Here is a 14022-nt window from a genome sequence, read left to right as displayed (position 1 = left end):
GATAGTCAAAGGCAGGGAGGTATAGCTTGCCAAATTGGGACTGCACTTAGCTTGTTACACAATATAAACCTATTTTTCAAGAAAGAGCTTAGCAACTTGGGACCCCCATCAGTCTTGAATAGTAAGCACATTCCTCTCCAAAAGGTAGCAATGGGGTCACACTGAGCTCTTATTGCCTAACTTTTTAGTCACTTCACCTATCTTGCCATATACACATAAAGCATATTCTGGAACTGATGGCATTATATTAATCTAATATGGACTGAATTGGGGTGCTCGTGCGATAAGACAAAGTAGTTCCTCCAAGTGAACTTCAAGGGAAAATTCCTTAATGCCAAATTAGGCCTGTTCGTAATTGGGAATGCATATGGTTAAAATCAAATGCAACGTGGAAAAGCCATGTGCTATGAACAAAGGCTTATGTTAGTCAAGCTTGTCAATCAAAAAATCACCCTTGTGCTCTAAGCAGCCAGCTTCTGCTCATGGACCCACGAATAGAAGCCTGGGGCAGTGATAAGGGCTCTTAAGTAAATCTTATAGGAAGCCTGGAACTCAGAAACACCCAGTCTGGAGATCACTAATAACAGTAGTAATGGCCAGGTATAATATACATCTACCTATAATCTCAGTATTCAGAAGGCTTAGGATAGAGAATGCTTGGTTTGTGACAGCCTTAGCTGTATACTTAGAGTTTGCTTCTAAAATTAAAGGTTTGAGGATGTAACATAGACTAGGCTAATCATACTATAATGCCATCTTTAAGATTATTTACTTCCAATTCCCCAATCTAAAATAGACACAAAACTTTTGAATGTCAGTATAGGGTCTGAAATGTTCACTTAAGTGAGGACTTAAGTACAGGATTACACTGTCCGTGTTGTTACTCATGACACTTAAGCAACAGTCATATTTATTTGTAAACTTTCCAAGGTAAATTTTTATAAAGGAGTTCATAAAACAATATGCATAGCAATCTGTATGTCAGGAAGAAGCAAGATCAGTAACTTAGTGTAGGTCTATAAATAGAACAAATTCTATGTGTGGTTCATTGGGAGCAAGAAGACTAGAATGGAATGATGAGGAAGAAATCAGTTGTTACCAAAGAGACAAAGGGAAAGGCAGAAAGACAGGAATGGAGAACAAACCCAAGAGATGGGGGAGGAGGACATATGGAACAGATTTTGAGATGTTAGGCTTAATTTTAAATTTATGTAGGTTCCTCTACTCTCCAGTGTACATGCAAAGTATATGTATTGTTGTGACATTATGTCATTGTACTTTATTGCTCTTTACCATTGATTCCCCTAATAAATCTGTATGTGCTATCGTTTTGGAGATATGTGTTTACTTCCTGTGATTGAGTGTTACGGGCACATCTGTTTGGGCTACACAATATGTTGCGGAGAGACTGAGATGTCAGCTCTGTCACATTCCACCTTTTATTCCTTCAAAGCACAATGTCTCCCTAGACCCATGTTTTCGGGACCAGTTGAAAAGAAAGCAAGTCCTGGAAATCCTTCTGTCTCCACTCCTCCAAAGTGTAGGGCTGTAGGTGTGTTTGGAATGCTGGCCTGTCCTATGGGTACTGGCATTTTAACCCTGGCACTCGGGTTGTGCAAGTACAGGTAACCACTGAGCCACGTCTCCAGCTCCTCTAGTTACACTTCTGTAATCTTAGGTTTTGGAGTATTTCTAACAGTAGAATAATTGAAACAGCTTTTGTGGTGGAACTTTTACCCAATGATAAAGCAAGATCTATTAGAGAGGTCTCACTTTATAAACAGGAAATTGAACTATGTCCATGTTTTAATTTTTATAGTGGCACTCATACAGGGGAGAGTCTTTTAGAGTTGAGTTTTGGCAAATTTTGATTTTTTTTTTTTTTAAGTAAGACTTTCTTTGTAGTAAAAATATTTTATTGAGGCTATTGTCTTTCTTCTACTCACCCTTTGTGGCTTCTCTGTTTCCCGTCTCTGTCACTCCAGCTTACTGTACAGCAGAGTTTGGGAACACAGCTTTTGGCATTGTCTCTACTTAAGGAGAAGTAGCTAGGGTTGGAAGTGCAGTCTTCATGAGCTCAAGGAAGATGATAGTGGGTTCTGACGGGTAAATTTCTACAGGGAGGTTCTCCTGCAGACTGCATCTCATCCCTTCCTAACATCGGGATGCTTATCAGTGTTTGCACTCTCCAAGGTTGCTATGACTTGACGAGCCTGGTGAACTTGAGAACAGCAGGTGAACAGAACTGTTTGGGGAAAGTGAGTGGACCTCAGAGGATAGAACAGTTAGGAAAAGTGAAACGTCCTTTTGAAAAGAATGCTAGTTTGTGCTCTGCTTCAAGAATGGGGCTGGCATTTTTGCTTCTCAGGCCAGCCCTGCTCCTCCCGAGAAGAAGTGAACAGAAAGTTTTTACGTATCTGCCCCAGTGCCCCTGATAGTGCCTGTGTGATAGGCAGTTTTAGAATGGTCTGTATCATTTATGGGGCACACATTAGGCAAGGGCAAATAAAGTATGAGTACTTGAATTCCTGAAGGATTGAAGCTGTTCAGACAAGTGCTGCTGAGTGTAAGTTGAGCAGTGAAAGTGCAGACATGAACATGTCTGTACCTCAGTGCAGCCCCAGCTTCCCCATCACGCTCATGCACAGGCCTAGTCTGGCAGGGACTGCTTGCAGTATGCATGATCATGAGACTTCAGGGAGCAGCAGTCATGAGACCATGAATACCACCTTGCTTTACTTTCATTGTGTAATGGATTCTTGGTGGTAGAAATTTGAGGACTTGCCTCTCACTAGAATGAATGACTGGAAGATAGCCTTACAAAGTCCGAACCTTGTTGATTCCTAGCAGGAAATCACACGTGTTTGGATTGATCTGGCATGGCAGGGCTGCCACAGCCAGAGCTTATCACTGCGTGTATTCTTTTCGGGCCCAAGTACTGGAGCAGCCTCTGTCTTAGGGATGCAGAAACTGCTGCTCCTGTTGTAGTGATTTAGCATCCCAGCTGCTTCCCTCTGCATGATGTAATTTGAAGTTGCAGCCCCCCAGGGGCTATTGGTCCCCACCTTTGCAGTTGTGAGAGCAGACCGCTGTTCTCTCTAGTGGATGTTATTTCCATTCTGTCCAGAGTGATTTCCTCCTCTATATTCATCTAGCAACAGAGAGGGCACTGTTCCAGGAGCTTGCTCTTTCTACATAAGGCATACGTGGAACCATTTGGATGGAAAAATTATAAATTAAAATTTGTTTCATTTAAAAATATTCACATTGTGTTGCTCAAATGCCAGTAACTGGAAAATCACAGTTAATATCCTGTTTTTATAACCTCTTTCAGAATGTTTTAAAATGTGTTTATGTTGTTAATTGGCTATCTTTCTTCTTAGAGCTTTTCTATTTTTTTAAATTATAGTGTTTTAAAGCAGGTTGTATGAATATGGGCTTGGTGGTTCACTCCTGTTCTCTGAGAGGCTGAGACAGGATAGATGCCATAGGTTTGCAGCCAGCCTCAGCTACAGAGTGAGCTGTAGGCCAGGCTATGGCACATGAAACCCTATCTTTAAAAAGAACCAGGTTTGCATGAGTACAGCATCTAATGGCACCCATAATTTTAAAATCAAGATAGCACCATTAATCAGAACATTTTTAAAAGAGCTTCTTTTTATTTCTTGACAATTTCATACATGTATGTAAAATAGCTTGATCATAAGAATCAGATTGATAGTTCCATTTTCAGAGTTACTGAGAAATGCGTGCTCTTCTCTCCTGTGGCTGGGCTAGCCTCTACTTGTCTCAAAATTCAGAGGTTAAGTTACAGGTTAGAAAGCAGATCTGCTTCATGACTGAGCTCAGAATTGGGAAGAATGATCAGTGTCAAGCTCCAAACTATTCATTGGGAGAGAATTTTGTCTGAGGCCAACAAGCTGGAGAGTTTGGGAGGGGTGCAATTCCTGACCTTTAAGAGAAGAGAAGGGCATATTAAAAACAACTGTCCTGCACCAAATTCACATGACAGCTATTTTGCTTTTTGTCAGTTCTGTGTCCTTTTCTATAGAATTGTACTTAAAAGGCTGCTTCATTTCTACCAGCTCCTTGAATTTGTTCTTATCATATTTTCAATAACACCCACCTAAGCTCCCTCTTTTTCCCCTGGACAAGCCACAACACTTCCTCCTCAGGCTTGCATGGCCTCACGTCTTGAGCCTGTAACCCTGAGTCCAGTTACTGTTGCCTGCTGGAACGGTGACTGTGCTTGGCTTGCCCCCAGGCAGGCCTTGTGCAGGTAACCACAGCTATCATGAGTTCTCCATCACAAAGGCTGTCACACCCAGAAGACTGTGTCTCATAGCACTCCCCTTACATTCTTCTGCTCATCCTCCGTGATGCTCCCTAAGCTTTGGGTTCGTGGGTGTTGACAAACTGCATTTTAAATAAAAAAGAAATTATTTGATTAAAGATTATGTTCATACATGCCAGGTTTATTTCTTTGAAGGGTTAAGGCTTATTTCTGGAACCTGTATATTCAAACTGAAGAAGCATAGAAGACAGTCCTAACGTCACTGATTTTGTTGATTTTTGTTTTTGTTTTTGAGACAAGGTCTGACTGTGTAGTCATCTCTGTCCTGGAATTCACTATCTAAACCATACCAAATTCCACCTCAGAGATCTGGCTACCTCAGCCTCCTAATTAAAGGTATCCACCACGACACCCAGCTACACTACTGATTTTAATACTAAAAGCATCCCCAGTTTTTATTTTTAATTGAATGTCTTTCAATAGTTTTTGTTCTTATTGCTGAGCAGTTCACATCTACCCGTGGGTCTTCTGAGGCATGTGCATATCTCTGGAAGGATAAGATTTAATTTTGCAGGTTTGTTAATAATAAAGTCTATAGCTCTTACCTAAAGAAAGAATGGTTTCCAGAGATCTTAACTCCAAGCTGTGGGCCATATTACTAGTAATTAAAAGCTCTGTTGTGATCTTTCTTCTGTAGAGTTGGCGTCCATGTTCACAAACAAGTCATATTTGTTGCCTTTCTTGGCCATTACAATTTAAATGTGCTTTGGAAACTCTTCTGCCATGAAATGACAATTTTAAGACAGTTTCTAGAAACTTCTATCATGTTTCCCTTTGGAGACTACATTTATGCCCCTGTATGTTGAGGTTTTTATAAGCAGGGGATCAATTGAGCCTGAGCTAACTTCATGTTCCTTTTTGTTTATTTTAGCCTTTTAATATCAGCTAATCCTCTCAATGAATTTGGGTTCAGAAAGGGTCTGCGTATATATTTTGACACCTTGGTGACTCTTGCTCATTCTATTTCATTTTTAATGGTACTAGGTGACCCAAAAATATTTTCTCTTGGTTTTTGGAAGGCTGCTTGCTATTACAAGTTGTAACGTTTGTTTATTTGGTTTTACTTTCTGAGGCAAAGGTTTGCTCTATATCCTGGAACTTTGAAGCCTAGGTTGGTCTTCTACTTGGGACAGTCCTCCTGTCTCAGCTTCCTGAGGGCTAAGATCATAGGCACAGGCTGTCCATCCCAGCTTGAGCAGTAGCCTTTGAAAATAAGATTCCGTATATCAACAACAAAATAAACATTCTTTCCCAAGATCTGACAGTCTAGAGGTTTCCGAGGCAGCCACTTAGTCTATATACCAGCCATCCGTTTTTTTTTTAATCTGAAAATAAAGTGAGTACTGTTTTAACTGAACAAAAGAGATAGATTAAAATACTTACTATGGACAAAATGATTATAATTAATAACTTGTGAGTTAATCCTTAATTACAATTGACGTGGGGGGGGGGTTGATGACAAGCTGACCAGCAAGTTGACTGTTCCCAGTTTTCCTTTTCTGCAGAGAACTGTTTCCATTCCAGGGCTTCTGGTGGTCAGTGAGTGTTCTCTGAGAGAGACTGAAGGTCTAGCTTTGATCAGGGTGCTTTGGAGAAGCATGCTTAAACTGATTGGCTGTGAGCATTAATGACTTCATAGGACACACTGGTAATTTATGACACTGTTGAAACTCTCTGCTGTTCATAAAATGAACTTAATAGCCCACTGCCACAGAGGGATAAGCTGCTTTCTTTCTGCAATTGAGTGCCCAGACTGCCTGCATAATCGTGTTGAAAAATGCTGCATTAAAAAGGGTGAGCAGCTGTATGGTGAAGGGAATGGCTGGGCCACAGATTTGTTAATTATCCTCTTTAATTCACAGAGGGTGTTTGTGAGATATGGTTGACCAGCGAAGACACTGGGGCCTATGGCAGAGACATTGGCACTGATCTCCCCACACTCCTGTGGAAGTTGGTGGAAGTGATTCCAGAGGGAGCCATGCTGAGGCTGGGCATGACGAATCCACCATACATTTTAGAGCATCTGGAGGTAAGGAACGATCATGCTGACACAGATGGCACCAGGACAGACCACATGGTAGCCCCAGAATCACCGGACGAGGTTCATTTTGAACCATTGTCACATGTGTCTATGCTCTCACATTCCCAAGAGAGAATGAGGCTTGCAAAGCACCTTTCTTTAATTCTATCCCATTGACTTTTACTTCCTCAATATTTGATTGAGTAATTAATTAGTTTCACTATGTATATACAGTCAGTGTTTAACCAGAGTGCTCTAACTGTCTCTGTGAAAATGTTGTGTCTTACGTATGAGGTGACTTTTGAATTTTTTCCTTTTTTTGGAGATAGGGAGCAAGTATAATCAAAAGAACAAAGGACTTGAAACTTGGGAATGCATCTGGAAGCAAAAGAGGAGAGTGGTTTAGAGACTTCTGTACATTACAGTTTGACCTTTAGTTTAGGTAGCCAAATGTCAAACTAGAAAAAAAATAGGCACGTGTCCAAGGAACTGTGCTATCTGATGACAGATATCACATAAAGCCAAGCAAAGAATGTGGACAAAGGAGCAATTGTTCCAATGAAAAAGAACATTCTAGGAGCCATGATTATTATTAGAGAAATATTACTATAGCTCTAGAGTCTGGGATTCAAGCCCAGATGCTGCTAGTCATATGTACAGTAAGGAAACAAGTCTTGGTTTTCATCAAGGGTGTTCCTTGCACTACTTTTGTACAGAAAAGTTATGTTTCAAAAAGCAAAAAGCAAGCATAGTTGCTAAATTTTAGTACCCAAATGCCAATAGTTATTTGAACATTGAAAATGTTACTTGGGTGAGGGTAGGGTCAGCTAAATAGATGGCTCAGAAATTTAAGAACACTTACTGCTCTTCCAGAGTCGGAGTATACCACACACACTGTGTGGCTTATAACTGCCTATAATTTCAGTTGCAGTGTATACCAGGATGCCCTCTTCTATCCTCTGTCCTCCTCACCACACACAGAGCAGACACTTACCCAATAAATCTTTTAAAATTTATTTCAACAGGCTAGTTGAGAGTTTTGTTAAAGAGAAACCTTAATATCAGCAGAATACTTTCGAAATCCTTCAAATGGTTGATGACAAACTGGTAATTGTAATATATGATGGAGACACGTTTCAGTTTGTTCTCTGCATTTTCCCAACTCAGTCTTTCTATAGACATGTGATTTATAGAATGACTTTCAGGCTTCATACAGTGTCAGCTGATTATAATTTGCTATTTTAAAATGAGTCACAAGCATGTCAACTTCTACTTAACACTTTGACTTAGCACTTGCGAAAGCAAGTGCTTTCAGTTAAAATGGATCTATGGCAGTCTCTCTGTGTTTGCAGTAAGTGTGAGGCACACATGGCAGAGGCCCGACAATGTGCTAGTTGTGTCTTTGGTAGAAAGGGGGTTGGGCCTCACTGATAGACAGCTGATGATAACATGCCAGTTTCCTTTAGTTTGGAAAGAGAAGTCGATTGAGATTCGAAAGTAGTTCTGACATAGTTCAGGTAGAGAGTAAACATAATGAAAAGAATAAAGTTGTTCAAAGGTGGTAAGCAAGTTCTTCTTGGAATCAATCCAGCATATTAATTGGTGGCAATATTGTAGCCACAGATACTGTTTTCATAGCATGTGCTGGTGCGGTCTATTCAAAGCAGTGGTTGATTTGTTGGCCTCCCAAACGTGTTCTAGAAGACCTTTTAAGAACCACAGATGTTGTTCAGTGTGACTTTACTGTGTCTGAGAAACACCAAATGCTTAGTTCATGCATTCTAGAAGTCCTGGTTCTTTTGTTGTTGTTTTAAATTTTTGTGATGATAGTGAGGTGCCAGCAATGCTGGGTATGTGGCCTCATCCTCAGCTCAACATGGTAAAAAATTCTAATTGTCATGGCATTGTACTGTGTTAGTCTTTGCTTTAAAATAGGCTTCTGTTTCCTCATTCACTGTCACTGTCTTAGTCAAGAGTCTTCAGTAAATGAGTATAAAAGATTGAATAAAGGAAGAGCCTTCATAAAAGAAACTGTGGAGCCCACAGTAAAACAACAAACTTTGAAGTCATGAGACTGTGACCAATAGAGGCAATGAAGGATGATGAGATACATGAGTTTCAAAGATAAGAGCCTGCCCCACAGAAAGTCATGGTTTCATGAATTAAAGCAGTGATGTAGGTGAATCTACCTCCCTCCCCAGGAATAGGGCATCCAGAACAATAGAAAGAATAAAGGCCAGCATGAAACTTAAAAGTCCAGGCCATTTCAAAGTAATGCTCTTACTTTCAATGCTAAGAGATCTTAGCATTTTCACAAGACCTTCATACCTTGATGGTCTTCCTCCTGTGGTGCAGATCCAGGATGTGATTGGCAAGTATACCCTGAATGACACAAAAGATACCCTGGGTTCCAGCGTTCAAAGGGATTTCAGAAAGGAGATCAGCTCAGGATATTCAGCCGCTTTGCCAGTAGTGCATCTCCCTTCTTCACTGTCCCCTTGCTAGGCGTATATCACTCAACAGAAAGGAATGGACCTATGTAAGATGCCAAGAAGTCACCAAGAAGAAAGAAAGGGGTAAGGCGCCAAAGAGGCCAATAAGGTGGAACTAAAAAGCAGTAGCAGGCCGGGCAGTGGCAACACACGCCTTTAACATCAGCACTTAGGAGGCAGAGGCCAAGATCTCTGTCAGTTTGAAGCTAGCTTGGGCTACAGATCAAGTTCCAGGACAGCTAGGGCTCCACAAAACAGACAAACAGACAAACACAGAAGAACAGCAGCAAAGGGAAGGGGGTGCAGGGTTGACACTGTTGGGATACTAGCCTACTATTGAAATAACAGCTTTGAGCCTTAGTATCCCAAAAGAGAAGCCAGCCTGATGACATTGTTGGTACCACAAGGCTTTCTTGTGATCCTGAAAGATGCTTCACACCACAGACTTTAATTGAGGAGTCTCACCCAAGAGAATTCCGTTCACATCCATGTGACTTGCTGGATTTTAAAAGTTCCTTTTCTGAGAACACATGCTCTGTACGTGTCCATCCACACCCATAGCAGGTGAAGGGGAAGTTACATAAGGGTAGCCCAAAATTCTACTGTTTGAGATAGGATGTAGAAAACAGATCAGTTAAGGCTGTGCCTTCATTAGTTCTCTGTGGAAAGAGATGGCTTCCTCAAGAGTCTGGCAATCTGTTGGACACTTTCTGTAGCAGATACTGAATAAATATAGACTAAGGGGAACCAAACTTCACTATTTGCAGGCAGACAGGTCAGCTGTCTTTTTGGAACATCTAAGCACTGTTTTGAATGTATTGCCTTTAAAATTGTGATTTAAAAACTATTGGTAGAATTGAAGAAATGTAATTATGAATGTATGTGATACTGTTATATTTACATATGATAATAGAAACCGCAGTTACAACAAAGAACTAAAAGCATTTTTCCTCCTCTATATTTGCTGGTGTCTCTCTATGACCACAGGTTAGCAATAAGCTCTTTGTTATGTCATTAAAGATCCTTTTTAATTCTATCTCCATTCATTTGTTGCTTTAGTACCCTTATAATCCCAGCTATATGTCCTGTGTGTATATTTAAAAGAAAAACTCATACTTCTGAGATTTCTTTTCTTCTCATGTAAGAACGTAGTTGGTAATGTGTTCCAAACATATATTTGTTGCCAGATGTGCTGAAAAAGATGCCCCTCCCCACCCTACTCCCACTCCCATGAGCAGCAAATGGAAATGTTTGACACTGCTCATGAAATAAACCCAGCATACTGTTCTTCCAGGAATGCTGACCTTAAAAATAGTAAAGAAGCTTGCACATTTGGTCACTTTTGTAAGGACATTGCTTTGTTTAACCTTTTTCCTAATAGGCAGGTATTACACACATGAGCCCAGGAAGATGCTGTGAGGTTAGTGGCAGTCATGGAGTGAACTGCCAAGATGGCACTAGAAATTGTGTGCAGCTTTGTCTAAGACTGAGTAACAATGAATCAGCATAGTTTTCTTAGTGTGTGTTGCTTACATATAAAGAGTGCTTTCCTCATAGCATCTTTTTCCTTTGTAGAGTAGTTAGCTGTTCAGATGCTACTGCCTGCATGCCGTTGTCCAGACGGCCCAATATGAAGACAGTCACATCACTGGCTAAACCACACCACTAGATCACTCGTAAGCTTCTTTCTAATCTTCTTTCACACTGAAATGCTCTCCATCCCTCACCACTTGAGTTCTGACTCACAGCATATATGGGCCTCACACCTGCTGGTTAAACCTTAATGACTTAGTTCCGTGTCTTCCCACCACAGCCGTTGTCACCTTCTGGAGATGTCTTCCTGTCTGTCTCTGCATTTCAGCACCTTTGATACACACTTAATGTACACTGAAAGCTGAAGCAGTTCTAAGTTTCAAGCTGGTCCTCAGCTACATGCATTAGATACTAGAGAGTAGTATCTGTCCTACCTAAGATTCTGACTGGGGAAGAGGTTGGGATTGATTGACAAGTCTCTGTCTCTGTCTCTGTCTCTGTCTGTCTCTTTCATTCTCTCATGAGTTACACTTCTGCAAAGATACTCTAGATATTCTTGGGGAAACTTAAGAGATGCCTTGTTTTTTGCCTTATGAAATGAAAATACCCAATGATAGTATCTTTTGATATTTTTTTGAGACAGGCTCTTTGTAGTTTAGGCTGTCACCGAGCTCATTATATAACACAGTGTGGCCTGGCTCCTGTCATAGTGATATTGTCTTCAGTTATATATTGATAATGTCTTCAGTTGTATACTATAGAACATGAGGGTCTTGCCTGGCTCTTGAAACTGTAGGTTGTCAAAACCCTTAACATCCTTCTCTTTCTTCTTCTTAACTTTATTTTTATGTATAATTGTCATTAGAAAAGTGGTTAGTATATAGTTGAGGAGAAGTGAAAAATCACATAATTTGTCTTGGCTATAATTTTGTGGGCTAGGTATTGGGAAAAAGTTATTAAAGCTGCTGAATTGTATGGGCTTTTATTTATTTAAGCTATACTGTGTCGAGCATGGCTTTGTACTAGAAAACTAACTGGGGTGGTAGTGGTGACAAGGGAGAGAAGAAAGGACAGATACAAGTAAAGAAAAGCTCAGGTCATATGGGCCATTTCTGATGGAGCTGCAGCAACTATATCACAACCCAGAACCTCAGTATGCCTGTTATGGACAGCACAGAGGGAAGAGTTAAGCCTTTGTAGGGGTCTGTTCAGGCCAGGAGCCACAAGCTGTCAACATTTGGGAGAAGGAAATTGCAGTTTTTATGCACACTGGTCAGTTGTTTGTAAGCACTCAATTTTACACACACTGTCAGCATTTGTACTTAGACCAGAGGAAGGATTCGGAATCCCCCTGAGCTTTACACCAGGGTTGGGGGTAGAGAAAAGGCTTTACAGTTTTCATAGGTCTGAGGCATTGGTTCTTGAAATAGTCATTCTCATGTTGGAAACACACAGTTTCTCAGGACTTCATTAGTTTTTCACATGTTCACCCAAGTCTTCTGTGGCTCCCCAAGCAGCCATGTTATTCCTGTATTATGATTAATTTAAAGTAACAGTTGCCTTTTCTTAAGAGTCCTCTATGTTCCAAAATCAGGACAGAAATTTAATGATCCTTTACAGCTTCCTTAGAGGGGGCGGGTGGGCTCACCTACACTGGATTTTTTATTACAAGCTGTTCCTACATTCAAGTTATGAATGAAGTAAACTGTACATTTTAAATTTTATATAGTTTTGTTGGAAACTGTTACTATGTTCACATTAATGTTAAACTACATTCTGTTTCTTGATTTGCATTGGGTAACGCTGGTAAAGATTTGTGCTCAGTAAGACACATGGAACCACAAGGTTAATGCAAACAGGAATACTTTCAGTGCTCCCCATGCTTTTGTTTGGAATATTTTAGTTACTACAGCAGTCAGCCTCCTGCTACTCTTGATATTAGCATGCTTGTTTTTAGCTGTGACCTTATCCTTTAACCTAATTGTGCACTTACCAGAATGCACGTGTCTGATGAACAACAATGGATGTCTGTCAAGGACTTTGGGTGCATGGTAATTTATGAACATTAATAATATGTTTGGCTTGGCAGACTGTTTAAAATGCCTCATAATGTCAATATAATGGCAGACTCAGTACCTGTTGTGCTCGCATTTTATCAGAGCAGTTCAGGATTTCCAGAGTGAGCAGTTCAAATGGGATTTTTACAACATCTCTCCCTTGCCCCAGTATTGATATTTTCCAGAACAGTAGAAAAATATGTAAATTGATTCTGTACCATTATATGCTAATATTTCCTGGGTTTTGACAAATAAAACTGTGTGTTGAATGATTTTGAGAGAAGAAAGAAAGAAAGAAAGAAAGAAAGAAAGAAAGAAAGAAAGAAAGAAAGAAAGAAAGAATTTTTATTTCTGCTATCAACATAAATGTGTGATTCCACCTGCCTGCTGGAATCTTGTCTCTTGCTGTTGGTACTCAACAGTACTATGTCATTCTTACCTCCAGCATTTGCAAATAAACATCAGGAGATTAATATAGTCTCTGAAGGTGTGGGGATAATGGTTTGTACCCATCTGAAAACTGTGAGGAAGAGGAGAGAGAAAAAAATCAGGAAAGTTCATATCCATATATACATACACATGTACATATATACATATACATGTGTGAATATGTGTATGTGAGTGTGTGTGTGTCTGTCCTTGTTATTTTTTTTTTCAACTTGATAAAAGAGTCATTTGAGAAAAGGTAATCTTAATTGAGAAAATGTCTTCACCATTAGCCTTTAGGGCAGATCTGTGGGGGCATTTCTTGATTAATGATTGACACTGTAGACTGTGCTACCTCTTGGTAGGTGATTCTGGAGTATATAAGAAAGTGGGCTAAGCAAGCTATGGGGTTTAGAGCTTGTGGTCTCAGTTTTAGTTCCTGCCTCCAGTTTCCTTAAGTTCATGCCCAGACTTGCCCTGACAGATTATAAGCTGTAAGATGAAATGAACCGTTTTTTCTACAAGCTGCTTTTGAATATGATGTTTATCACAGCAATAGAAAGCAAACTAGTAGTGTGTGTGTGTGTGTGTGTGTGGGTGGGTGGGTGTGCGCGCGCGCGCGCGCATGCGTGGACAGGCCACTATGTGTATTTGTGTGTATGTACTGGAAGGGACTGTTTGAGATGGAAGAAAGGGATCATCAAGATACAAAGAAGAATCATTGGGGAAGATAGTATGACAACCTATAATGAAATACATTTATGAAAGTGCCATAATGGGGTTTACACCCAGCACCCATGTGGTAGCTCAGAGTCATCTATAACTTCAGTTCCAAGAGATCTCTTCTGGATTCTTCGGACACTAGGCATGAACATGGTACTTATACATACTTATAGGCAAAATATTTATACACATAAAATAACAATAAATCTTTATTTTAAAAGAAAATATCATAATAAAACCCAGAATTTTTGTACACTAACCAAAGTAGTACAGCAAATTTATCAGCTTCTATTAGAAACCTAAATCTCAGGGCTTCCAGTAGGGGAAGATATGGGTGGGAGAGAGGACAGGCCTGGCTTGCTGGTGGTTTGACTAATTCTGATTAACAAAATGAGATTAAAGTGCTGTTCCACATTA

At 40.1% G+C, this 14022-nt stretch overlaps 1 protein-coding gene across 9 annotated transcripts in view; it reads left to right on the top strand.

Annotated features, from left to right (window-relative positions):
* Positions 1-14022, top strand: part of Cdkal1 (CDK5 regulatory subunit associated protein 1 like 1) — a 549424-nt gene that overhangs the window by 310774 nt on the left and 224628 nt on the right. For all 9 annotated transcript variants that reach the window (XM_060373105.1, XM_060373106.1, XM_060373110.1 and 6 more), the window contains one exon: positions 6217-6383. In XM_060373105.1, coding sequence (XP_060229088.1) covers positions 6217-6383 — 167 coding nt within the window. The remainder of the gene's footprint in view (positions 1-6216; positions 6384-14022) is intronic.

Source organism: Meriones unguiculatus, chromosome 19, assembly GCF_030254825.1.
Source record: "Meriones unguiculatus strain TT.TT164.6M chromosome 19, Bangor_MerUng_6.1, whole genome shotgun sequence".
Classification (NCBI taxonomy): domain Eukaryota; kingdom Metazoa; phylum Chordata; class Mammalia; order Rodentia; family Muridae; genus Meriones; species Meriones unguiculatus.
This window is presented reverse-complemented; position numbering and strand designations above follow the sequence as displayed.